The sequence below is a fragment of the Struthio camelus genome, chromosome 12 (assembly GCF_040807025.1).
Source record: "Struthio camelus isolate bStrCam1 chromosome 12, bStrCam1.hap1, whole genome shotgun sequence".
NCBI classification, from domain to species: domain Eukaryota; kingdom Metazoa; phylum Chordata; class Aves; order Struthioniformes; family Struthionidae; genus Struthio; species Struthio camelus.
Window position 1 is genome coordinate 12196609 of NC_090953.1, and position 24830 is coordinate 12221438.

General features: G+C 40.8%; 1 protein-coding gene across 14 annotated transcripts in view; it reads right to left on the reverse strand.

The window, feature by feature from the left end:
* The window catches only part of PDE8A (phosphodiesterase 8A), a 176869-nt gene that overhangs the window by 7415 nt on the left and 144624 nt on the right, over positions 1-24830 (reverse strand). For 10 of the 14 annotated variants that reach the window (XM_068958030.1, XM_009681314.2, XM_068958028.1 and 7 more), the window contains 14 exons: positions 24121-24209; positions 23818-23896; positions 22122-22259; positions 16053-16141; positions 14651-14702; positions 14508-14550; positions 13469-13546; positions 12131-12201; positions 11330-11494; positions 9509-9557; positions 9116-9251; positions 6284-6482; positions 2376-2593; positions 1390-1534 (listed from right to left, as the gene is read on the reverse strand). In XM_068958030.1, coding sequence (XP_068814131.1) covers positions 1390-1534; positions 2376-2593; positions 6284-6482; positions 9116-9251; positions 9509-9557; positions 11330-11494; positions 12131-12201; positions 13469-13546; positions 14508-14550; positions 14651-14702; positions 16053-16141; positions 22122-22259; positions 23818-23896; positions 24121-24209 — 1551 coding nt within the window. The remainder of the gene's footprint in view (positions 1-1389; positions 1535-2375; positions 2594-6283; positions 6483-9115; positions 9252-9508; positions 9558-11329; positions 11495-12130; positions 12202-13468; positions 13547-14507; positions 14551-14650; positions 14703-16052; positions 16142-22121; positions 22260-23817; positions 23897-24120; positions 24210-24830) is intronic. The other 4 variants (XM_068958033.1, XM_068958029.1, XM_068958027.1 and 1 more) reach the window with 1 other exon arrangement.

The window sequence follows — 24830 nt, forward strand, 5'->3', positions numbered from 1 at the left end:
AAGGACAAATGTATACAGACACTAGTTGTGTGCTAGACTCCAGGTTCTAGCAGCAGTGGACAGGCACTTGTTACAAAGTGGAGATGCGTCCTGGGCAGGGAACTTCATAATTATATCAGGTCCAATGCAACACCCACAGAAATTAGTGTTAGTCTCCCTGTAACTTGAAGCCACATTCTGTGACGTGAGGCTGTCTGGGAAAAATACTTCATAGCCACAGACTTTACAGCCTTTCTCCCAGTTTAGTCAGTAAAAGAGTATCCTACTGGGACTTTGGCTTCACATTCACATACTTCTCATTAGCACCACTGGGTGCCAACAACAAAGCTAATTCTAGCATATGCTCCTATGGACAAAGATATTCCCCATCTAGCTCCAATCTGCTGCTGATGGGTGAGGGATGAGATCTGTGCCTCTCCCACCCTCTGATGACAAAAAGGCTGCCCTCCCCCATTACACCCAACATTCAAATATGTGGCTTTCTAAAAAACATGGTAAGAAAACACAGAAAACCATTACAGCTCCTACAGGACGTTGCCACCAATGCAAACTTTATTATAACCATTTCTGAAAATCTTCTCTTTGCAAAAACCATTCCAACAAAATTATACGCTGCTCTTACTGGCAACAAAACTGCTGGTTGAAGCTGTTATTGAAACTGGTGTGGTTTTTCAGAATGAGTTCCTAACAGGCAATTTCATTGTGTCCACAGGGTTCCAGATGGCTATTGATTATGTCTATATGATACATAATGCCACCATCATCTATTTTAGAGATTAAAAAAGAAAGGAGGCAGAAAACCCATGAATGCTACCAGGCAGCACTGAAAGCTGAGGTCCCTCACTTCCAAAGAGCGTCTCATATGGCAGTCGATATACCTGCCCTTACGCTGTGCCACCAGCAGCTCCTGTTGTGAGTCAGGGAGTAATTCAGCTTCTGTTGTGAGGCAAATCATGGCCTCTTAGCAGAAATGGCCAACCAGAACACCAGGCCTTGCTGCCAGCACACTCTCCTTGGGAGCAACGGGGGTTGCTTACTAAGTAGCCATCCAATCTAAAAGGCCTCTGGATCACTAGCCATTTTGCTATTACAAGAGTCGTAGCATTTTTAACAGGAAAATACACATGCCACGCTTCTGGTCCCACGCACGTGGCTGGTTTTCATAAAACATCCCAGCACTGCAATATTAATAGGATCCAAGTGACTCCCGCTCATCCTCAAAATGTTTGATGACCATGTTAGGCAGAAGGGCGTTCAAACTCAGAGGTGAAAGACATTTCTAATCTCTCTTTCTCCATGTTTCTGATGAACTTTCTCAGAATACTATGTGGGAATTTCCTATTGCCAAGGGTTCCCAGGCCCTGCCTAGTCATTTTAGAGAAGACTTACAGTGTTGCTTACCCCATTTTCTTCTAGCGCTGCCAAGGGTTTATTAATGCTGTTGACAAACTTGTTGACATGCTCAAAGTGCTTTGTCATTTCTGTGGCTAAGACCATGTCAATAATGGCTTGGCGAAGGGTTCGATACTCATTCCTGTTTAAAGAAGGAAATGATTAAGAACGCCGGCTAGTTCACAAAAGGCTGTTTGCTAAACAAGTCTAACAAAAATACTACAGACCATTTGTGTTGTAGAGAGGTGCTGAGGGAAGAAAGAACAGTGAGAAAGGCTGGGGAAGCTGCATCTATGCTGCATAAAGTACCTGCTGGTGTGCAGAGACATACATGCTAGAGGCATGACTGCATCTTTAGGAGAAACAATGGAAGAGCTGGGCAGAAGCAGAGGCACCAGCTATACAGCAGGGCTGCAAGGACATGTCACACCAGCATGTTCCCAAGGCTTTTAGCACAGACACTTAGCAGTGGCTCATGCTCCAGCCAAGTTTTCAGCAATACTTTTCTGCCGTGTTGAGAATGCCACGGCAATGGTCACATCTTCCTCCTAAATGCCTTTCCAGAGCTGGAAGAAGAGCAACAGGTCCTTGCATTATCCATTGCAACAAGGCATTTACTTTTTTAGCAGTGCTCCTTGAGTGTTCTGTCAGCAAACGTCTACCCGCTCAGCCATAGCTTGTCCTCTGTGTCCAAAGATACAAAATGACTCTCCTAGACTGGCTAAAGTGAGAATTACATTGTAAGTTCCTTAGGCAAGGTCTGTCTTTTTATCAACAGGAGAAGCCCAAGCTACAGGATGATTCCTAAGCCTGTGCAGGACAGAGGCACTGTACTGTTTTAGAAGCAAACTCACACAAGGGCTACGTACAAGTGTCCACAAAGCACTGCCCTCCTCCAGATGCTTGTTCGCATTATCCTATGTTACACAGAAGAAAGCAAGAAATGTTAGTGGGCAGACAAGTACCCCAGGTTTTGAGCTTACCTCTCCATGCTTTTAAATATATTGCATTTGTCATCCTGGGTGGTGAGCTGGAAAGCTAGGGCAGCGTGATGGCTCTCCAGCACTGCGGTGTCATTGTAGAGAATTGCTAGCTCACTGCCAGCATTGCACAGGAAAGAATTTGTTCTTCCTGGGTGATCCACGTCATGGACCGTGGCAGCAATGAGAGCAGCAACCTCGTCAATCGGATCCAAAGTTTGCTGAAAATAGAAGGATGCTTAGTCTTCCTGGCAGAGTAATTAGAAACCCTACTCTGTCCATAAAGGTTAAGCCAAGTTCCTGAGGGACAAAAGCCAGAACTCTGGAGATCATTGAGGGTCAGATGTTCTAGACAGAGCAATGGAAAATTCATTATAAGCTTCACTGAACATTGCATGACATTTTTGGCCATTTTGTGCCTGCTGAATTTTGCCTTCGTCACACCTTTGACAAAGGGCATCATCTTAAACAAAATATAAAATATCAAACTAGTTTGTGCTTTCTAACAACACAGAAACCACCTTCACTCAGAATTAGGGCATTTGGCTTAGAAAAAGGACTGATACTGCTAAAAATTATTCTATTTCCATCAGACGACTTCATTTCTTCTGGAAATTTAATGTTTTCTCATCATTTTTCACTTACGTGTTGGCTAGGTTTGTGATTTGTAAAGAATATTTCACATATATCCAGTTCTATAATAATAGTCTCCAGGAGCTACAGCTAGTATGAATTCTATGAAGAATTCTTGATGGTTTATATCCACGGAGAAATTACATGACAGCCTGTTCTGTAATCTCCATATCATATTCTGATTCTCTTAGCATGCTGTACACCATGGCTTACGTCTAGTAATATTTGTCATTGCTTTATATCTAGTTATAGTGATCCTATAATGCAATACAAAACTATTTGTCCTTTAAGTTTTTATCCTGTAAGTTTTAACACTGTATTCAAAGCATAAAGGAGAAAAAGTACCAAGCATCTCAGAAAACTATTGCATATAGTTGGAAAGTAGCCTCTATGTTGTGTTTATGCTGGGCTTTTTGTGAAGGGTCATATACACAAAACACTTATATCAAAATTTCAATAACAAAATGAAAGAGGAACAGGAGTAGAGATGTTTCCAGCGGCATCTGGAAGCGGGACAGATATGTTCCATTCTGATTAGCTTGAATTTAAGATCCACATTCCCAGCTGGGTTTGACAGTACCACTCAGAATGGTTAGAGCTGGTAGGTAAAAAGACTACAAATTAGCGCGGTAACTTGACTTTGATGGAGCTAGGATATTATTCATTAACGGTTGTCAACAGTGTCTTGTGAAGAACAAGGAAAGGCAAAGAATATTTCTAACCTAGGTTCATAGCTAGCATTGTCTGAAAATACTATCTGCTGTGTGTTCATGTCTTCCTTCTTTCTTTCAGCTGCTGCTCATGGGATTTTGTTTTTGTACCATGAAGTCAGGAGAGAGAGATTTTAGAACAGGCTCTCCTCTGAGGGATGCACCATCTCATCTGTGTTTCTTGTAGGTTCCTCAGTTAGTATGTTGGCTTGCTCAATTCATTTGCAACAACAGTAACAGCCAGATTTTGTCTGACCCTGATGTGAGCTGCAGAAGCTGCTTGTGTACTGGCTGTGAAGAACTACTCATTCTCACTGGGGCACAGAGGTTGTTGTCTCCACTCACAGCACTCCAGGAGGCAAGATGCAGGCACAGCAACCTACCGCTGCCCCACACCAGCCAACTCAGAAAGCCAACCAAAGCAGGAGGTGGTTTGGATCTGGAGGTCATTCTGCTTCCTGAACTCAGGCTGTGCCTGCTGCTACCCTCTCTTTTCAGGGATCAACCTCAATAGAAATTCCAGGATTGACCTTAAAAATTAGCTGCCACAGTAATGCATTGTGTTATACGCTCCTAGACAACACCATGAATACACAACAGAAAATGAATCTTCCTGAAGAAATCTGTGCTGAGTTAATCTTAGTTCTGTTGAGAGCTACATGCCCAGAGTACAATAAATCTGTAAAAGCAGGCCCGTAAATACTGCTCATGTTAAACAGATCAGTCCATTGTGCACATCACTTTCAAAACTTTGACTAACACTGCAGGGCTGATGGTGTCAAAATAAAAAATAAAAGATGTGATATTAGCTGTAACATGTAAAACTCCATTATAAATGTCTCAAATAAACCAGTCAGCACACGCTAGAGTTTAAACAGACGGAAGGACTAGAAAGCCTTGCTTGCATCCTTCCTGATCCATCACAGGAGGCATTAAGGCTATGTGTATTCTCCTCGCCATGCAAGGGCTTATGGCTATCTTTAAGATCATGTCTGTCTGCACTAAGAGCAAATGCCCAAGTGCCAGGCTTGGGTCTGATCATGGCACACTGAGCGCTTTGTCTCCAAATAGTTTAGCAAACCCACTTGGACAAGTTGTCTACAGTCTGGCTGAGAAAGACCTGTGCAGATGGGAAGTGACCAGAAATTGGAGACTATTGACCTGTTGGACCACAGCAATGTATCTCAGGCTCATTTTCCTGAGTCTGACATAGCAAACTGTGAAGGGATTTACATTTCCTTTACCGCCAACTTCAGGTCAAGTATTTTAACTTTGTCACCTTACGTCCTACAGCACAGGAGTGAAAATGATTCTGAGAACATTTCTTCACTTTGGAGGCAAGAAACTTTCCCAGACAAGAACTGAGTTCAGTTTACTGAAAACATCTCAGTTTGAACTTGAGTGGCAGAATCTGGCCTTCTGTATTTAGGTTAAGTTGAACTGTAGACAACAGAAGCAGCTATGCTGTAACTTTGAGAAGGTAAAGAGAGAATCTTGAACTTCAATTTTACTTCTTCTGTCCTGTTGCAACACTTTTTCTTTTCCTTTGCCTAAAGAGGAACAGGAATAACATTCTGGAAAAGGAGAAGGCAGTCATGCTTCTGTGGCATTGAAATGATTCCAGATCTGGTCTGTTTTTCAGAGATATTCTTGTGAAGACCAGCTAAACCTCTAGCAATACAGGACTGAAAATATCCAGTGAAGTTCCTCTTTCACTTGGCATATAGTATCTGTGAGTCAGCCTCTGGAGAACACACTAATGAGCTGCAGCTCCAGGTTAAGGGACTTACTACAGTTTTAACGAGCTGTCAGAAGCTTGTTTACAGCCACGAATGTCTCAGCCAGGTGTCCATCACTAACACTGTCCTTAGACAGGCCAATTCAGGGTAGGAATTTGTATCCAGAATGCAGTACAGGTGGCAGTAAATATGTACTGCCACTCTACTACAGACACATGCAAGCACTGTTTTAACTCCCCTTCTCACAGCCCAGTCTGCCCTCTGGGTGCATGAGAACAAAGGTTGCTCTGATTTATTCTGGTTGTCAGTGGCTCTAATAAACCAGTGAGCACTACGGTACAAGGAACCTCAACAAATAATCTGTTTCAATATTCTCCTTCAGTGCAGTCTCTAAGCCTCAGGACATCTCCTCCACTGGGTGATAGCTTTGGGAGCACCAAACCTACTTGATGGCCTAGACTGTCTTGGGAGTATTATGCAAAACAACCATCGCACAGCAGAAGAGATGGCCATTTATTAGTTTAAAACTGTATCTGAGGGGACCCTCACAAAAATAATTGTGTCATTAGTTGCCCCATCTCAGTAAGTTTAACTGCCCCAGAAAGCTTTTTTTTAAAGCAGGCTTTCATTCTCCCATAGCTCAATTCCAATGTCTGTCATTTCACATATGCTATAAGACAAATCCTAGAAGTCATGTAAAACAGCCTAGTTCTTGGACCTCACAGTTGCCACACTGGTTGGCACTAGGTAGACGTTTGGTCCTTGGCATCTTTTCTGAGAAATCTTCCTTAGATCACACCTACACTGTTTCTTACAAACACAGACTCACCTTTACTCTTTCTTTAGACAAGAAATAAGCAGTGGCATGTAGCACATCAGCAGAATGCGTAGAATTATGGTAGGAGTTGGAGGAATGGTAGTTAGCTTCAATAACTTGTAACCATGACCTCAGAATTGATTCTGAACAGTTTAGGAATTCACAGATTCCAAAGCGAGCAAATATTTTGAGACCCAGATAAACTAAAGGCCTGCAGAGAAAAATAACACAAAGTTTAACAATGAGGTTGAAAGAATACTAGATACTGTAAATAGTATGACTCTATACAGCATTTTTAACCAGTGGCATGTCAGATTAGGTATAGGGATTTAATTGCTACAGAATTACAATCCAGATCTGTAGAAAATGTCTACCTAATTACAACATGCAAGCAATCAGAATCTGCCACTTCCTGCCACTTCCAGGAACACTAAACAGGCTGCTGTTTATTATTATATGGCTGCTATACTACAGGTAGCAGCATTTTGGGACTTGGGGAGTCTACTTTGGGTAAATGTAGACTGCAGTCAAAATTAGATAAATTAGCATGAACTGAACACTGTGTGTGAGTGGAGAGAGGTGATCTCCCTGCTGCTGACACAGTTTCCCAAACTAGCTTGTTTACAGCTAACTAGAGTATATCCATACTATATAATGCTGCAATCACTACTCTTGCTGCACTGCAGACCTGCTCCATTGGTATGCTGATGCACTTTTTGCTTATATCAAAATTCTCACTCCTGCTAACACTGGTGATGTTGCCACACTGGCAGTGTAATGGAGGTAATTTGAAAGCAAGTGAAAACTAGCGCTGACCACAGCGTTTATAGGAGGGCTATATGCAGCTAAATGGACTTTCAGGCTGACCCAGTAGCAGACCAGTGTCTCCAAAGGTATCCAGTACTATTGCTTCTTGCAGGCCAAACTACACAACTTAAAACCAGATGACTGGACGATGAATGAGCATCCGAATAGTGGGTATGAAGTATTTCTAATGTGAAAGCTGTGAATGTGCAATATGTTTAACAGAGCAAAAGAAAAAAAATCAATTTTAAGTCCACTAGCTTTTGCTTGAACCCAGTTAATACTGCTATTTTCTTGTCCAATACATGTTTGCTTAAGGAGAACTGGTACAGTGGTCAATATCTTCAATGTGGATTCCTAACAATGGATTGAAAACCCATATTTAAGGATCTCAGTTTGCGGCTCGATTCCAGATGTGTCAAGCACTCAGATTTGCAGCTACACCTCATGGGGCTAGCAGAGGTTGTACAGAGTTGGATGTACATCTTTAGGCAAAAATACTCAACAATACTATATAACATGTACTAGCAGTATAATACACTACCGCGGAGACTCCCTGAATGCTAGAGTGTTAATACCACATAGCACTACCAGACAAAGGTGTCTCCAGGTTTCTGTGCCAGGGAACTGTCACATCTGCTGCATGAAGCTTAGATTTAATGAACTATTGTGGCTTTACTACCATATGTCTGATTGTGATATATAGTTGTGATTCACGGAAGATCACTTTAATTCCTTTAATAAATGAATTGCCTTTACTTAAGCACAGCAGGAAGCAATCCTAATTATAACACCTTTAATAAGAGGATAGGTAACAAATACCTCCTTTGTCCCTCTGTGGTCTCTCCAAATCATTAAGGACAGAGAAGCCTATCTGGTGATCACATGCATGTTGTCTGGGATAATTATTCTTAAGTTACTGTAACGTGCATATTAAATGTTACAAATTATACTTTTTTTTTAATGACTGTATCTATAACGCTTCATTAGCAATGGCAACGTAGCAAAGTTAAAAACTAAAGTGATTGGATGTAAATTTCTTCACTTACAATAAAATCTAAAGTTATATCACTTTAAGGAAGAATAAAAATCTGAATGTTTTCCAATTTATTTGGCTCATAAAACCAAGATCTAAAATAGAAGTGAATAGGTGTTAATTAAATGCTTAGATATAGTTTTTAAATATCTTTCAAAGCTCTTGTTACGGATCTGGGATTTTGATGAGGGATTAAGATAGTCCATTCATCACAGGAGCTAGCCTCCAAATTACGATCTCATACAAGCTTTAGCATGAAATGTGAAACTAGATCCAAAGAAGAATTTTTGATAGGCATCAGCAAATAAAACCAAGGATTTAAACATAAAGATCAATTTACACACTTAGTGGTAGAATTTGCTACTAATGCCATGCATGTCTAGCAAAACTACTGATCTGATTTTGAAAACCGCAATGTACACTCTAAACAGTAAATAGTCCTCAGTTAATCTTGTAAATAAAATGTAGCCTTCTAAGACTTAGAATAAAGACCTCCTTCCAATCCCAGAGAAAGGCAGTGAGAATTCTGCCCAAAAGGTATATCTGAACGTTTAAGGATAAAATTCATTCTAGTATATGGAGAAAAAGTAGAGCATGATCTATGCAGCTGATCAGATTAACAGCAGCACGTCGACTATGTGCACAGCTGGACATAATTTGAACTTGAATCCCCACAAATTTGATTTGCACTTTTCGTTTACAGAGAATAGAAAATAAAGGCTTTTAAAATGATGTTCCTTTATTACACCATATCAAAGATATTTAGTCTTCATTGACATCCATTGGAAATCAGCTGAAAACAGCGTGTGGTGAAAGAGAAGGTATATAATGGGTTCATACATAAAAAGATAGGACACTGAGAGAATTTCAGACACGTGCCTTTGAAAATAAAAGTAATTCCAATTTGAAAAACAGAGGTAGTGAAATTAAAGAGCTGAGATTACAGCATGACATTTAAGTCAATTTGCAGCAACTTTAATTTATAAACCTTCCCATTTACTGACCTTTTATGGGTGGCAGCCTCAAGTTCAAAGATATCAAAATCCCAGTGTTCTTCATTTTCCATTGCCTCTGTTATCCGTGGGGGTATGTCATTGAGGGAGATTGGAGAGATCAAACTGCCAGCGACCTGATGAGTTTCTGTCGAGGAATATATGTGCAGATCACCATTAATAACCCTGAGGTACGCTTTTACTAAATGTACATGTTTTCTTTTCTGTAATCATGCCTGGCAACTCTTGTTTCTGTAAAGCTCGGTAATGGTAGAACAATACTTACAAATGAAAAATAAAAATGAACAATGCTTATTAAGAAAAGAACATCTCATTACACTTCCCACATTTCTCAAATTTCTTCTCATATTTTAACATCTTAGTAACTTCCAAATTAAAACTTACGTTTGGCTGACAATATGTATTCGTTCCCTGATAATCGTCGTAAACCATCCTGTTCAATAAAAGGTGAGAGTTAAATGTAGGGTATTGTCAAAAAGATCTATAAGAAGATAATGCCAAATAGTAGCACTATGACTTTACCGAAGCCTGATTAAACCTGTCACAGTCATCAAAGCTGCCTCACCTTTATTTGTGTGCACTCTGTTAAGATGTGCTTGTTTTAATTGTACTTCAAAATGGATGAGAAAGTGCAAGATACAGGATACAATGTAAACCCAGATAGGTACAAACTGGAATTGCTCAGGCACAGACCGAGGTCTGAAATTACAGCCTCACATCCACCTGTGGACAACACAGACACCGGGTCTGAGTGTGTGCCAAAAACCAGGCACTATATGCCTGCTCACTTCCCATCAACAATGGTAGGTGGGTGGTGGCAGGGAATGGATGGAGATATGCTTGTACTCTCCTCTCCCCTGTATTGGCAGACCAGGTCACCTCAGCAGTACAAGGAGCTTGTGATTTGTTGCTAGGATTGCAGAGCACCAAAATTACCAAATTACCCTGGGGCCTCCCTTCCATCAAACAAGGACGTATGCTTGTGTATTCTCAAAGTCAGCGCCTCCCCGGCTTAATTCTGGCATGATGCCTGGATGTGCAGACTGAGCCTAAGGATTAAAACTAACAGAATGCTACATTTAATACTTACCTTTCAGTTCATAACTCTAAAAGCTGTGGCCCAAATCCTGCTTGCTCTTTTGATGTGCGTATTGTTAGTTACTGCACATTAATGTTAGCCCATGATGTATAAAAAGAGTTATTAAAAAAAATCACTCTGAATGCATCTGTCTAACTTGCTAACAATATTATGTGGCCAAAGCATAGCAGGGGTAAATGTGGATGCTATATCGGAGCCATCATGAAATGATATTAGCCTAGAGACATCTCTGAAAAGCTCACATCTTGTGAGCCTTTCGCATCCAACACACAGTCAAAATTTTTTCCTGAGGTAACCTTTTAGATGCAACATACTACTAATAGGCACACATATCCCTAAGGCACAAGTAACGTTCATCCAAGTTCATCTAGCTATCATGAGAACAGCCAGACTCCAGGCTTTGAAGGTTTGGGTTCAGTTCTTTGCTTTGCTACGTGGCCTTTGTTCAGCTTTGGGTATATCACTTCTTTTTTCAATGTCTCTGTTCCTCTTTTAAAAATGTGGTAACATAATACATGCTTTCTTCACTCTTTTTCTTGTTTTGTTTATTTAAATATTAAGTTCTTTGGAGCATGACTGTGTCTTAATATGTGGACATTCATGCTCCTAGCTCAAAGGACTTAAGGATCAAAGGATCTTTCTAGTCTCCAAATACTAATATCATCCAAAGAAGTAGCAACAAAAGTGTACTTCGCATTTTTGCATTCTTTTGAAAATACATTCTTTTTATACAGTGAAAAGCCCCAACATATGCCATTCTAACCCTAATTAATAAATATAAACAGCTAGCTGTCTGTCTTTCTTCCTCTCCCATCTATACCATTCTGAACAGAATCATATTGAAAAAAGAAGTACTTTTCCTTCCCTGTTCTAGCAAAACTAATGTTTCAAGTGAACTGGCCAACTTCCTCCCATTTTCAGAGCTACTTTAACAGCATGGTGGGAAAAAAAAAACACCAAAAAGAGGTACGTAGTTTTTAATGAAAATTTGGTATTTTAGATGCAAAGCATAGGTCAGCTGATACAGACCAGGTAACTTGGAAAACCTTACCACTATCAGGCAATGAAATATCAATCAACAGCTGTTTGTGGCAATATGTACTTACTGTCATTAATCCTCCAACGAGGTCACTTGTGTGTGGATCCTCATCTTTTGTCCCCAGTTGCGGAGAGTACAACTCAGTGGTTCTTAAGATCTCCAAAACTCGGTCTAAAGCTTCTGCAACTGGCATAGGACTACTTTCTTGTGCAGCATTGATGATGTTTATTACCTAGGTGAACATCAGACACATTTTGAATTAGAAGTGATTAGAAGTGATTTAAGAAAGGACAGACTCTAATCCGCTATTATGGACAACTAAATGGGATCTACAACGTTAACTCATATGTGGGAGAACGAAAGTGAAATCTCTAAAGGGACATTAATAAAGCACTGATGTTTGCTACTGACTTTAGGAACAGGATCATGGCCTTAGAGACAGCAATTTTATTAGTTACTCTCCTGTTCGAGGCACAGCCTCAAAATGTCTCCAAGTGCATTTAGTATAACCTTCCACATTTCTCTGTCAGTTTATTAAAGAGTTGATTTCTGCCATACCCTTGCATGGTTTCAGAAAACAGCTTGCAATGCCTAAGTAAAGAGGACGAGCTCTAGTCCCAGGCAGGGGTCCTTAAAAGGAGCTGTGCAATGGCTGATCACAGGGAGGCACTCTGCTAAGCAGGCCTGGGAGAACGGGGCCCGCAGCATCTGGTTTTTTGGAGCTCCACCAGTGAGCAGGTGGAATGGGAGAAGCTGCACTAGTGCGCAGCACTGCCTTGCTCCTCAAGTCTGGATGCAGTACTGAAGGCTGTGCTACAATGTTCCAGTACAGCAGGACTGACAATGGCCAGCAACAGTCACACGTTACCTTGGTGATAGGTGCTTCAATAGTCATGGAATGTATCCTGGCCATAGAAGAGTGCCGCCGTTGTGAGCTGCCTGTGGGGAAAACAAAGCAGAATCAGTATCCTGATTTCAACGACAAAGCATGACATAAGGAGTCAGCCAAGACTTGTGGATTAATTTTTCTGAACTGCTTACACTGTTGTGCCCTTCAAAACTGATAGAGTGCAGAACGTATACACATGCTTGCTATGCCGGTAACACATAGGTGCAAAGAGATGCTTGCTGAACCACTGCTACCCCAGAAGAGAGATAAGTAGCTGTAACAGCCTGGCAAGATCATGGCTTTGTTTTTGTATTTGAAGTAAATAAAATATTTAATGAAATATTCATATAAAGACTATGCAGGGGAGTGTGTGTGTATGCGCCCGCGTGTATGTGTGTGTGTAAACTGGCAGGCACAGGTAGATTACACTTAGGTTTTTATAGAATACATACACTTTTGCTGGCTGATGCACCAACATGACAAGTCAGTATGAATCAGCTTCCAAGCTGAGGTAAATCAGTGAAGATCCTTTGAAGTGAGGATAGCTATGCCAAATTAAAATAGCAGAGGTTCTGGCCTATTATTCATTGGAAATTGAAAAACAATCCGTAATTCTGTATGGATTTAGTTTCCGTACAGAAAAGGCCAAAATGGGATTTTGCTGAATGTTGTGTTACCTATAAAAAACAGACACGCTTCTGTTACTCTTCGTGCTGAGCGTCTCTTAAGAAAAAAAAATCAATGCTATTTTTGTCACACTGGGGCATGATTGTATTCTCTCCGCTACAGACCTACTTCCATGTTTCACCAGTGCCTGCTGCCCAGATTGCACTGATGTATGCGTTAACAAAACCATGTAAGTATTGGCAAAACTTTCCCATTTGCGACTGACCTATCAAGTCTGGGGTGATATAATGAAGCACAATACAACACACTGAAAAGAAAACAAAGTGTTAAGAAAATTAACTTCAGATCTTTATCGAGAAAAGAGGTGAAGAATGTAATACTTTGTTAGGATTAGAGCTTGCCATTTGTACTTGAAAGGATCTCTGCTGAATTGCATGAAATTACCCATGTAGGATGGTAGACGAAGCCATTCTTTCTTCACTGTTACAAAAAAGGATTCAAAGTTCAAGAGAATAAAATGGAGTTGTTCCACAAATGTAAAGTCATTCATAGACTGATGACTTGAAATTATATCAGCATGTGTGCACGTGTATATATATACACATACATGCTTATCCATATGCATATATATGCATGTACATAAAAATGTATACATACAGAAATAAAAAAAAATCTGCATATTTAACATACCATCACTCCCTCGTGAGGTTGTGGATCTGACATCTAGTGATCCTTTCCTCCTGTCTTTGTGTCTGCAAGTCTGAATATCTGTGGAGAAAATGATATTGTACAACAATGACGTAACCTCTGCCTAATACGTATGTTAAAGGAACGGAAACTCAGAGAAAGGCTGAGAGCAGCTGAGTGACATTCACCACAGCGCTTCAGCAGATGAGAGCCAACGAAAGCTGCTTCTGAAATTCTTGCCCACTGACGCTGTCATGAACCTGATCATAATCTCTGGCAAAGCAAACCTAAAAATGGTTTTACAGAGGGGAACTAACAGAGTTTGGAGGGAAAAGCTCCTCTCTCAGCACAGTGCAGCTGTAGTTGTGGATACAACTTGTGCAACATACCTGAGTTTACTCGAGTAACAACTGCCACAGAGAATTGGTGGCCCAGAGTAAACTGTACACTAGCAAACGAGGCAAGGTATTCTGCATCCCTTATAGGCTCCAGCAGGCATAACCTGCACTACCAAGACTACAGTTAACAAGTACCTGCTGCATGGATGACAAAGAAGTCTCAGCTGCAGAGTTCATATGTGGGACAAGGATAACAGTAGTGTTGGGCATCCTCATTTCCTCCCACAGGCAAATATCCCACAATACAGTTAAAAGCAATGCAAACATACCTGCCACTAGCTATAGACCAGCCTTAACAACATTCTGAATAGATGGTGTCCTTAACATTTCTAATTTTGTCATAGGGATCTACTACCTACAACTGAATGTGACAACTGAACCCAGCACAATATGAACTTGGGGCCCTAATGCAGCATTTTTAAGGTTAGGTTGCTTTATATCACTTCTAAAACAAATCAGGCAGGGACAGAGAGCTTCCATCTATTTTGCCACCTTCTAAACTGGATTCATAGATTATTGCTAACTAAATATTATTTTCTGATTGTCTTGTGCAATCAGTGCTTTTCAGCCAGATAACTAGCAACTTGCTTCATCTTTCCGCAGGTACAGCCTCCACTTCTTATAACAAACGAGATGTGTCATACCTGTCTGAGATTCAGCCTGAACACGTTCACATGTTTTTTCTGCCTACAAATCAGTATAAGAAATTCAGTTAGTCAGAATTTTCCCATTACCTTGTAATATTTAGGGCTCAAACTAAAGGAAGCGTATCACCATTTTCACTTACCTTATTGTTGTCATTGCACAGTCTACTAATTGACACATAGTGTCTAATCTTTCTGTAGGCAAAAAACAATGTGTTAATTCCCATCCAAATCCCAACTCTGATTCAGTGCCGATATACAAAATGGGTAGTGACAACAAATCGATATAGGACAAATCCTGTTCTGGCAGGAAGGCTCAAGAGGGAATGGAAAAAAACCCACAGTTCTGCTGCACAGGATGGGGAAGACAGAATGGAAGCATTTTTTGCAAAGACTGTTCCTTCCTCTTTCTCCCCGCCCTCTCCCCCCCCCGCTTCTTCTGGGCTACTATAGGATATTTCGGGAATGATATAACTGAGAAACATGCAACAGTGCAGATCTAACAACCCAAACCTTCTGTAGGATTTAGGGATAGAGCAGTCAGACTGCAAACTGCAGCCTTGATTACCAGAAAACTTTCTAACCCAGCTTCAAATGGGCTTAGATTTCTCCCCAAGTAACAGTGTATGTAATACATACTGCTCTTACTGGTTTGGCATCTTAAGCTGAAAAGATGTTTTCACTCTACTAATGCAGAGAACATGAGTTACTTCCAAGGGATGAAATCAACTTAAAACACCATGCTTCTGCTAATTAAAAACTGCATTCCCTCTTTTAAAGTAAGCAACTGCACAAAGAAGCTGCATTCAGCCTTTCCCTTATGACAAGACACGTCTTTCTAAACAAATGTCTCAGCCAAGGAACATACACTGTAGAGGGGATTTTGGAAGCTAATGCCCAGTTCTTTTAAATAATGCACATGTTGCTTAGAGGGTTTTGAAACTGCAGCTGCATGCAATCTGATCCACTTTCTTTCCTAACGTTGTACTAGAGGTCTTATTATAAACGTACCCATAGCTAACGTATACCAGTGTGCTCTAAATGCTCTGTTCAGGGACCAAGTGAAAGCTACACAAAAATCAAGGCATGCTTGAACAGGAGGAGCTCTTTGCAGGTGAATTTTAATTAGGATGAAAGCACATAGTATCCTCATTACAGAAGGACGCTTTACAACAGCCTTGAGTAGGTCAGCATTACGGGTGAACAGTGGAGCAGGACATAGGTTGATATGGTGGTGCCCTACACGATGGACAGAGAGGGGGCTGCCCTTGCACTTCAGTGTTTTAGAAGAATAATAGTACAAGCCAGCACATCTGTATTTTTAGTTTCCTTTTTGGAGAGAATTAGCAGAATTCCTTGTAAACAGCATGTAAAGTTGATTTTGCCCCAAGGAATTAAATCCAGAGGTCTGAGTCTTCCCCTCTTTGCATAAGTTTTCTTTTTATTCAGTAACAGGATAATCCAATGCCTGCTGAAAGCAATTGAACTTGAACTAAACTGAGCCTTGAATCAAAGCTAAATCACAGCTTTAGCTTTCATACTTACCCTCCCTGTCCAATGACAGGTATTATCTTCACATTTTGCTGTATGCTATCTCCATTTTTCTTTTTCGCATAGTACATTCCTTGCCATTCCTGCAAAAGAAATTCAAGGGGAAGGAAGTTCAACATGCAATCAACAAACCTAACATGGCTTTCTGTACATTCTTCTTTATTTGGCACCCTTGGAAAGGTCAGATAAAACAAAAACAGAAACTGTAGCCTCATACCTATTTTCACTGAACACTGCCTTACAATACAAAGCCTAAGTTTCACTCTTAAGGGTCTCAAAGGCAAGGAGCATGTCAGAGGAACGTATGACAAAAAGAAGCAATGTAATGAAGGTGATGTTGGCTCAGGTGTTACCTCAATCCAATTGGAGGTCACTACAGACTTCTTCAGAAACGTCTTCCTGCCAGCCTGGCATTTTATTTATAAAACCAAATAATTTAAATTCCACATAATTATATAAACAGTAGCAGAAAATTTGAGAAATATGTTGTTGTGCTTACACAGAGTGGTCATCCTTCCAGTTCCAACAAACCTACCAGCAAATGAAAGGACACTGGCTTTGGACCTTTGCAGTTGCACCAAGCAGCGTTCCCGAGCCTGAAGCTGTGCACAGCACGTGCTTCGGAGAGCCCACAGCATGGGGGGGTCATCTTCACCAGGCAGGATGATGGTGCAGCGTGGAAAGGAGGGATTGTGGTAGTTTGGCAAACAGTTGGGACTGGTTAAACTGTGCTCAGCCTCAAACTGCTCCCTTATAACTAGGGGCCTACTTAACTAGGGTTAACTGCTGTGTCACTGCCAATGCTTGGGGAACTGCCCAGAGGGGCAGGCTGCGAGCGCCCCGACAGCGACAGCCAAGCCTCGGGCACCACAGGAGTGTGAGCCCATTGGAAATGTGTATTCGCTCCCCGTTCTCTGCCTGACGGGGCGCCAGGGGGACGCAGCAAGAGACCCGATGAGAGAGTAAGAGCTGGGACCAGCTCCTGTCTGGAGCAAGGGCCGTGGAGAGGCTCCAGCAGCGCCTGCAGGTTCTCACGGTGGGGCGACCCTGCAGCTTGGTCCAGGACGTGCCCCACACGGCTGGGACAGCCACGCTAGCCGGCCTGCCTTCCCCCGACTGCGCCATCTCCCCTGGGACAGGGAGGTCGTGTGAGAAACTGTGAGGCTGACCTGCCCGGCTTCGCTCCAGCCTGCACCGTCTCCCGCCTTGCTGGGAAGTCACATCACTCCCTATCATGAAATATATGTGTGACTAGAAGCGCTCTGGTATGCGAGCCCTTTTGCTAGCTGCACGGGTGGTTCGGTCTCAAGCCACAACAGGCATCCACAACAGGCATCTATCCCGGCATCTTTTAGACAAGGCAGAGCCCAGCAGAACAGTCGCTGGATTCTGCCTCCTGCCGGCTGCTCTCCTCTCCAACAGGGTTCATCCTACTTAGGGACACTGGCCTGAGGACCATGTATGGGTAGAAGATTTTTACAGTACCAGATTTTCACTACCAACATCATTTTATTTTGATAAAATTCACAAATGGAAAAAGAAAAAGGCAGAATGGGAAGGAATTTCTTATTTTTCAGCATGAAGTAACTTTTTTCTCTAGAAATGGCTCAATTTCTAGTGCAGAACATAACTTACTCCAAAGCCTTGTTTTCTCTTTCAGTGAGACGCAAAATGGCTCTTTCCGCCTTGTTCAAGTCATGCTTTTAAATGAAATAGTTAAAACAATAACTTTTGTTATTTAGAGATTATGAAGCCAGAAGGCACCACCACGCTCTAACATCCAGTCCACCACCACCACGGCCCTGCAGCAGGGCCCGCAGCCCTTCCTGCCAAGCGGCAGAGCTGCCAGGCTGGCACAAGCAGACACACCTAGGGGTGGCTTCAGCAAACTTTTTCCCTCCTTAGCTCTTGCTCTCTCTCAGTCCCCTCACCACCCCGCTGCTTCTCTCACCAGTCATCCCAGCTGCCCTTGCACACGGCAGTACAACGTCCCACAGCCAGAAATGCCTCAACGCTGACTGGCTTCCCTGCGTCTCCCCTTGTGTGTGGTCAGGAGCTGCCTCTCCATGGGGATATTAAGGAACATTCAGGGGAAGCAAGTTTGGGAACCCTACCTAGGTCTCCTCCTTTCATTTCTGGCAGCAGCGCAGAAGCCAGTGACCTTCTAACAGCAGCAGTCTGTGTAACCTGACCGTTGGTAAGATTTACAGTCTTGCCTACACAGATCTCCATCCCTAGAATAGCTGTTGGCGTGTTTTCTAAATGGCTGCAAATTTTCATCTGGTCATCTAATAAGTACCAAATGATTAACAATTAATTGACCCCATATTGCATATGCACTTAACGCAAAGTTTAACCAAGTAAATTGTTGTCTTCCAGTTGAGTTCAACAAGCTTTGGATCAGATCTTATAAATATATGTGAAAATACCCTCACGAGGCACATGATACAGACATATCTGTGTTAGACTGACAGATTTCACAGTCAAACAGGCGAAAGCACAGGTACAGAGAGAACAGTTTTGCATTTATTCTAATGGAGCCAACAAATAAAGACTGCTGCCCACAGAGAGCAGCACGGTGACAGGCTGTGCAGAAAAAGACATGAAAGGCTTTTCCAAGGATCTGTCACAGGAAAGAACTGAGCATAACAAATTTGGAAACAGACATAATATCTTCTCCTGTGAGCTGCATGAGGAATATAAACGAGGACAAAGCAAACACCACAAAATTCAATGCTCTCATAATTAAAAGTATGCATATCAATAGTTTCCTGACAACCAGGACGAGGCAGAGATGAGTAATCAATCTCTGCACCCAGGTAATAAACCCAGAATATGCACACAGGGATGAAGCCCTAAGGTAGAGGCTGGATAATTCTAGCACTGAGAGTGCACCCTGTTCGAGACAGGTTAGAGTTATTCACTAACATGTTCTTCATAGTCATCAGACAGACTTTTCAACTTGTGAATTTCTAAAACCCATGAAACTGTGGCAGGAAACGTGTGAGGAAAAAGGTCAGGAGACTTCTGAAAAATAGGAGGTCCAAGCCAAACTCCTGCTCACAGGAGACATTACTTAAACATATTTTAAGAACACCATATGCTCTCTCACAGAGCCTCTGTCAGAAATCCAACGGAGACGAGCTGCCTCTCAAGACATGCCTTCAGTCAAGCTTGTTTGTATGACTACATTACAGCCACACAAATACAGCGCTCAGGCACTTCTGCGTGACCTGGTGTGCTAGGATCAAACGCAGCCTAAGAATCTCACACAGAAAGTAAAAAATCTCTTCCAGCCTTTATACAGCAACCTAGAAATTAATATTGAGGTGCAAGGCTGCATTCAGAAGGCCATGGCTTGCATCTACCCCCTGAAATGATTCCTTCATGCATAGTGAGTAACACCTCGGTTCAGCCTTCCTTTTAGATTGGGGGATCCTTGCACTTGACAGCAAAGTTCAGTGAGCTACTTGCAGAAAACAGAGCGAAAGAAAATAAATAGATATCAGGAAAACAATGTCACAGAAAGTAACTTTCTGTGAAAAAAAAGAAAAAAAAAGAGAAAGTCTAGGAAGGAATTGCCATGGACCTTTATCACAGAGCTTGATCGCCCTCCCACTTCCTCTATACAGATATCTCACAAATAATTCCCAACAAGTGAGAGGAATTGTGTGTCTTGTCTGATTTATTGATAGCTATCTGTCTCACTGTAGAAGAAGTGAAACCAAGATAAAGAGCTTTGTGTCAAACTGTAGAGATCAGAGGCGGCAAGAATTCTAGTCAGAGAGAAACCGAATTGCACATTTCATCTTAATGGATGTAATTTGAGTCATGAAACAAAAGAATGAAGAAACTGTAACCTGTTTCTTAACTCCTCAAGTATGGACTGGTGAAAATGCCTTTCTGTAATTATGGCTTCTTGCAAATTATAGCCAGCTAGAGGAACAAAAAGTGAACTTCCAGAGATTTTTTTTTTTTGCCAAGAGAAAGAACATGCTGAGCCAAGAATCACTATGCACCACACGATTAGTAACTTTGGAGCATAATGCCTGTCAACTTTTGTTTGCATGTTTGTCAGCACAAGAAGGGAAATACTGCAAGAGTTCACCTTCCTAAATTCCACTTTAAGAAGAGATGCAGACTTTCCAAAGATCAGTTTTATTAAAAATTGGAAAATCATACTTTGCATTATTTTTGTTATTCGACATGTTTGTTCAAACCAGAAAAGCCAAACTCGTGCAAAGGAGAATATCACAGGACATAGCTGGCTTTTTTGGTATGTTATAACCTACTGTAACCAATACATAGTTGATTTCTAATGGGAGGCAGTTTTTTACATTCAGGACATCAAGAAATCACAAGTGTCAAAACAACACACAGAGCAAGTCAGAATCATCCAGACTCAAGTTAGGCACCTCAGAAAATGCTGTAACATCTTGACACAAATCATCTAAAACGAAAGCACCTTCAGAGGGCTGGAGTATTTCAAATACTCCACACAATAAAACTGGACCTGCAAATACTTTGGTGTAAGAATTTCATTTGTAATTCATTTTTCTATTAATATGTAAATATGAGGCTACACAGATTGCATACTATAAAACGTTCCAACAGGAAATAAAAAAAAACATGCAAACAGAACTACCCACTTAAAACAGTTCAAACTGTTTCAGACAGGTTTTAAGAAGTAATATTTAATTAGCCTTCACAATTGGAAGCTCTAGAGCCAGGAGTAAAATATGGTGCAAGGGAAGTGATGGATTAGGGTTAATTTCTATCATTCATAAACTAAAACATCTTTTTGTTATTATACACATGTTTATCATCACACTAAAATACTAAAAAAATTGATCACTTCATATCTGGAGAACTGATGTTGTGCTTTTAAAGTCTGACATGCGTAATGTATTTGAATTATAACTTAATAAATACTCCATCATAACATCAGCTTTGTATTATACACATTTACAGAAATAAACTTTCAGTCTGGCAACAGAGGTGTGAAGCATCATAATCCAAGCTATTGTATATTGCTTGGATCTCTTCCAAAAGGCCAATACAGGTACAAATGCTTGACACACTCATGTTGAAATGCACATACAATCTGTTCCCAGATGGAGCGCAGCTTTTCCTGACAAATACTTGCCTGAGTACCTTGATTTACACAGCATGACTCATCACAACTTTGCATCGCTGCTTTTGCATCACTGCCTGGATACGCCGAGTGCCATGATTCATTTGAGCATCTCCCTGCACTGTGTCAATAACATGGTGCTTCCCAGCAGACAGTCACTATGACCCAATTAGCTATCCTGACTCAGGTCTGAGCATAGGCCATGACGCATCTACAAACACATCAGCTCCCAAATTGCTTTATGTTACCTTCATGATCTATCTTCCTATAGGGGTACGATGACACATACGTTCGGTGACATCAGAAGCATTTACACTTTGTTGTTAAGATACAAATGAAAGCTCCTAGATGCATCCTCACGCTGGTTCCACAACACTCCCAAAGGAACATCACAGAGCTACCAGGCAAACTGTGGTGCCTCGGTAGTGACCTCCCTTGAAGCCAGCTGCACTTTCTCATGCACTTTCTTGGTGCAGGAAATGTTTCTAATGGAAATCCATTAGAGAACTCCTATGCCATTAGAAAGTAAAAGACGCTGGCAGCTGACACTGCCTATCACGCTCAAGTGATACTGCAAATATCTCTTCTGGTGTTTTCACGTTCTGAACTTGCGAATCAGCTTCCACATTTCATGCTCAAATATTTCAACATGATTCATTTATCATTTGCATCTCACACACTTTTTGCTACATACAACATATGTGATAAACACAGTAAGTCACTTATTTTCAAGAAACGCACAGCTTTTCCAAGCAACTGAAGAGGAAGAAGCCCTTAAAAACAAGCATTTTTGACTTCCTCTTCTTGTCTGAGTAAGAAAGCTGCACATGCTACATGCCTGTGAAGCCAGAAGTTGTGTCGTGTGTCATCTCTGGACAATGATAACTTTACAGGTAGCAAATTATAAGTGAGACAATGCCATTACTCACCTTTCCTATCTTTATGCAGGAATTAATAGTATCTAGGAAATCAGCTTTTTTTTCATTTATAGGCACTTCTGTTAATTCCTTTCCTATTAATTCACCTATTTGATAGCCCATCACTGTTTCAAAAGCAGGATTGACGTACTGTGAAATAAAAATAAAAAACATTCAACAGAATACTTCAAGTACAATAGAACTCCTATTTGATAAACCTGGAGGCCTGTTTCCCAACCTGAGCTAAATCTCTGTAGGTATTACTCCTAAAAGAGAGGCCTAAGCGATTTTGCTTTGTGAAGCAAAACAGAAACGTCCATGCTAGGAGGTAGCAGTCCTGCAGAGAGTCTACGCATGTGAGCAGAGAGAAGGAAATTATGGAGAGCTGAGTATTACATACCCACAGGGTTATGACAGACAACTCCCGAGAAATGAGCTTTCAGTTCTCAAACCTAGAAACCTCAAACCTACCTCAGTGTTCCTAAAAAACACAACTTAAATGATGGGATTCCACAGGAATATTAGCCTTAACCATTGATTAAATTCTTTGTCTTCCTGCACATAAGGGCCAGCCACCACCATTCCTCTGTCCAGGCAAAGCCCAGCCAAACAGACTGGGAGAAGTGGAATCTATGCGACCGCAATGTCACATTTTTGTGGCTCTTGCCCGACAAAGCTGAAGGCTGGTACCTATATCCCACACCTTAATGTCCCTCTCACTAACTGAGTTACAGACAGGTGTCCCAGAATAACATCTGAATGCCTCAACCTGTAATGTTTCAATGTGACAGAAATGAAAAGGGTGCCACTGGATGCTCTCTGCTCCTGAAGTTTCCCCTCTACCCTACAAGGAAGAAAGCTGGGCCTGCTGGAGCTCCAGGACTCTTCCACACCTTGGTTCTATTCTGGGGCTATCTGTGGAGGGGCAACATTTCATCTGAAAAAAATATAGCTCCAGACAACTTCCGGACAAGTTACGTTATTTTTTTAAAAGGGATGTAGAAGGCATATCCTTCAAAGAAAATGCCACTGTCAAGATTTGGGTCAAGAAGCTACAATTCATATGCACATTATAACTTCCAGAGACTTAGACTCAAGCTCTTTGCTGATAATAAAGTCACCCCTCACAGTCTTTGTAGCTAAGGATGGAACTAGCTCCCTAATAAAGATGACGTTTTTCAGGACTGAAAACTTAAACACAGTTTAGGTCTTTTTAAAAGAAATTTTTAAAAGAAATTTTAAAAAGAGGATTAGATTCAAAAACAGTTGGACCAAAAATCATGATGAATCGAACAGTATCAGATTAATGTAAAAACGATGTCCTACCTTTATTTAAACAGAGCACTAATTTGATTTGGTTCTCAAGAGCATCATACTAGCATATAATATTTTTTGTAAAAGAATGCATGCAAGCCAGTGGCTGCATTCATTCATGTTATAAAAGAATCACTACAAAAATTAAAAACAAGGGGGTAATTTTTATTGTTTCAGAGAAAATGTTTTCCTTTAAAATTGACTTTGGTTTATGCAAGATATTTTAAATGGAAGAAATTCTACTCTGCACCTAAATTCATTCCAATCTCTTTAGAACCATTAGGTTAGGTTCGACTCTTGTACCATAAGAAAGAGTAAGTGTAATTGTGGATGAAATAAAATACAGTCAGCCCACAGAGCAATTTTCTCACTTATAAAAATAACTGGAACAAACCTGTATTACATGGTCTTCACTTGTGATCTCAATGGCTTCTTGACTTTTCTCTAATGCTGTAAATAATGAATTACAAGCCCTGTATAAAAAATAATAAAAAAAAAAGACCTCTGGTTAGTTTTAATCCACATAATCCTTATTTTATATGATAAGTTATTGTAACTCCATTCTGTACTTAACGATTAACATATTTCTTTAGCTAAATGACATTTTATAATTAACTAGTGTACAGTAAAGTAAGTATTATTTTAAAGATGTGTCTGAATTGGCATTTTTTGTTATTGATGTTTTTGGTAAAATTACCTCAGCTTGAATTGTGCCCGCACCTCTCCAAATTCCAGCTGAATCAACTCATTGTAACAGGCCATTATATTAGAATTTTCTACATATCTCTGTAAATAAAAGGTTAGAGGTATTTCATTAATACACATTTCTGTACGCAAGGGTATAAGGCTGTTTTCTTTTGCTTGTTAGAGAACTGAAAAGCAGTAGGTAGGCCAAAAATGAACATGTAATGTAAGCAGTTTGAGAAGGTTATTTCTGGGGACTAGTAAAAGTCTTCAGGATATTGCATTTTGAAAAATTGACATAAAAGAAGGCATAGCAATGAGGTACAACCAACCGTTGAGTTTGTGCAACTGCCAGCATGATTAATAGACAAGATATACTACTTTGAATGAAGCTATATGCTTTCTTATTACTTATTTAAAATAACAATTAAAAATTATGTTTGTCTCAAGTCATAACAGTTGAGATTTTTATGAGTTTCAAATTGCTAGTACTCCAAGCTGTATAGATAGAAGGTGGCACAACTTCCTGACAAATATATTTGCTATTGGACACGGTTATTCATTCTGGGCCTTGTATAAGAAGCTCAGCAGCACTGACCTCAATATCTTCTCAAATACGTTTTTGAAATACACTTGCTTCATTTTTACTAGGAAGCAGCTTGCATGTTAAATCTTTGCTCATGCTAAACTGCCACGGACATTGGTAGTTTGGGAGGGGGGGTG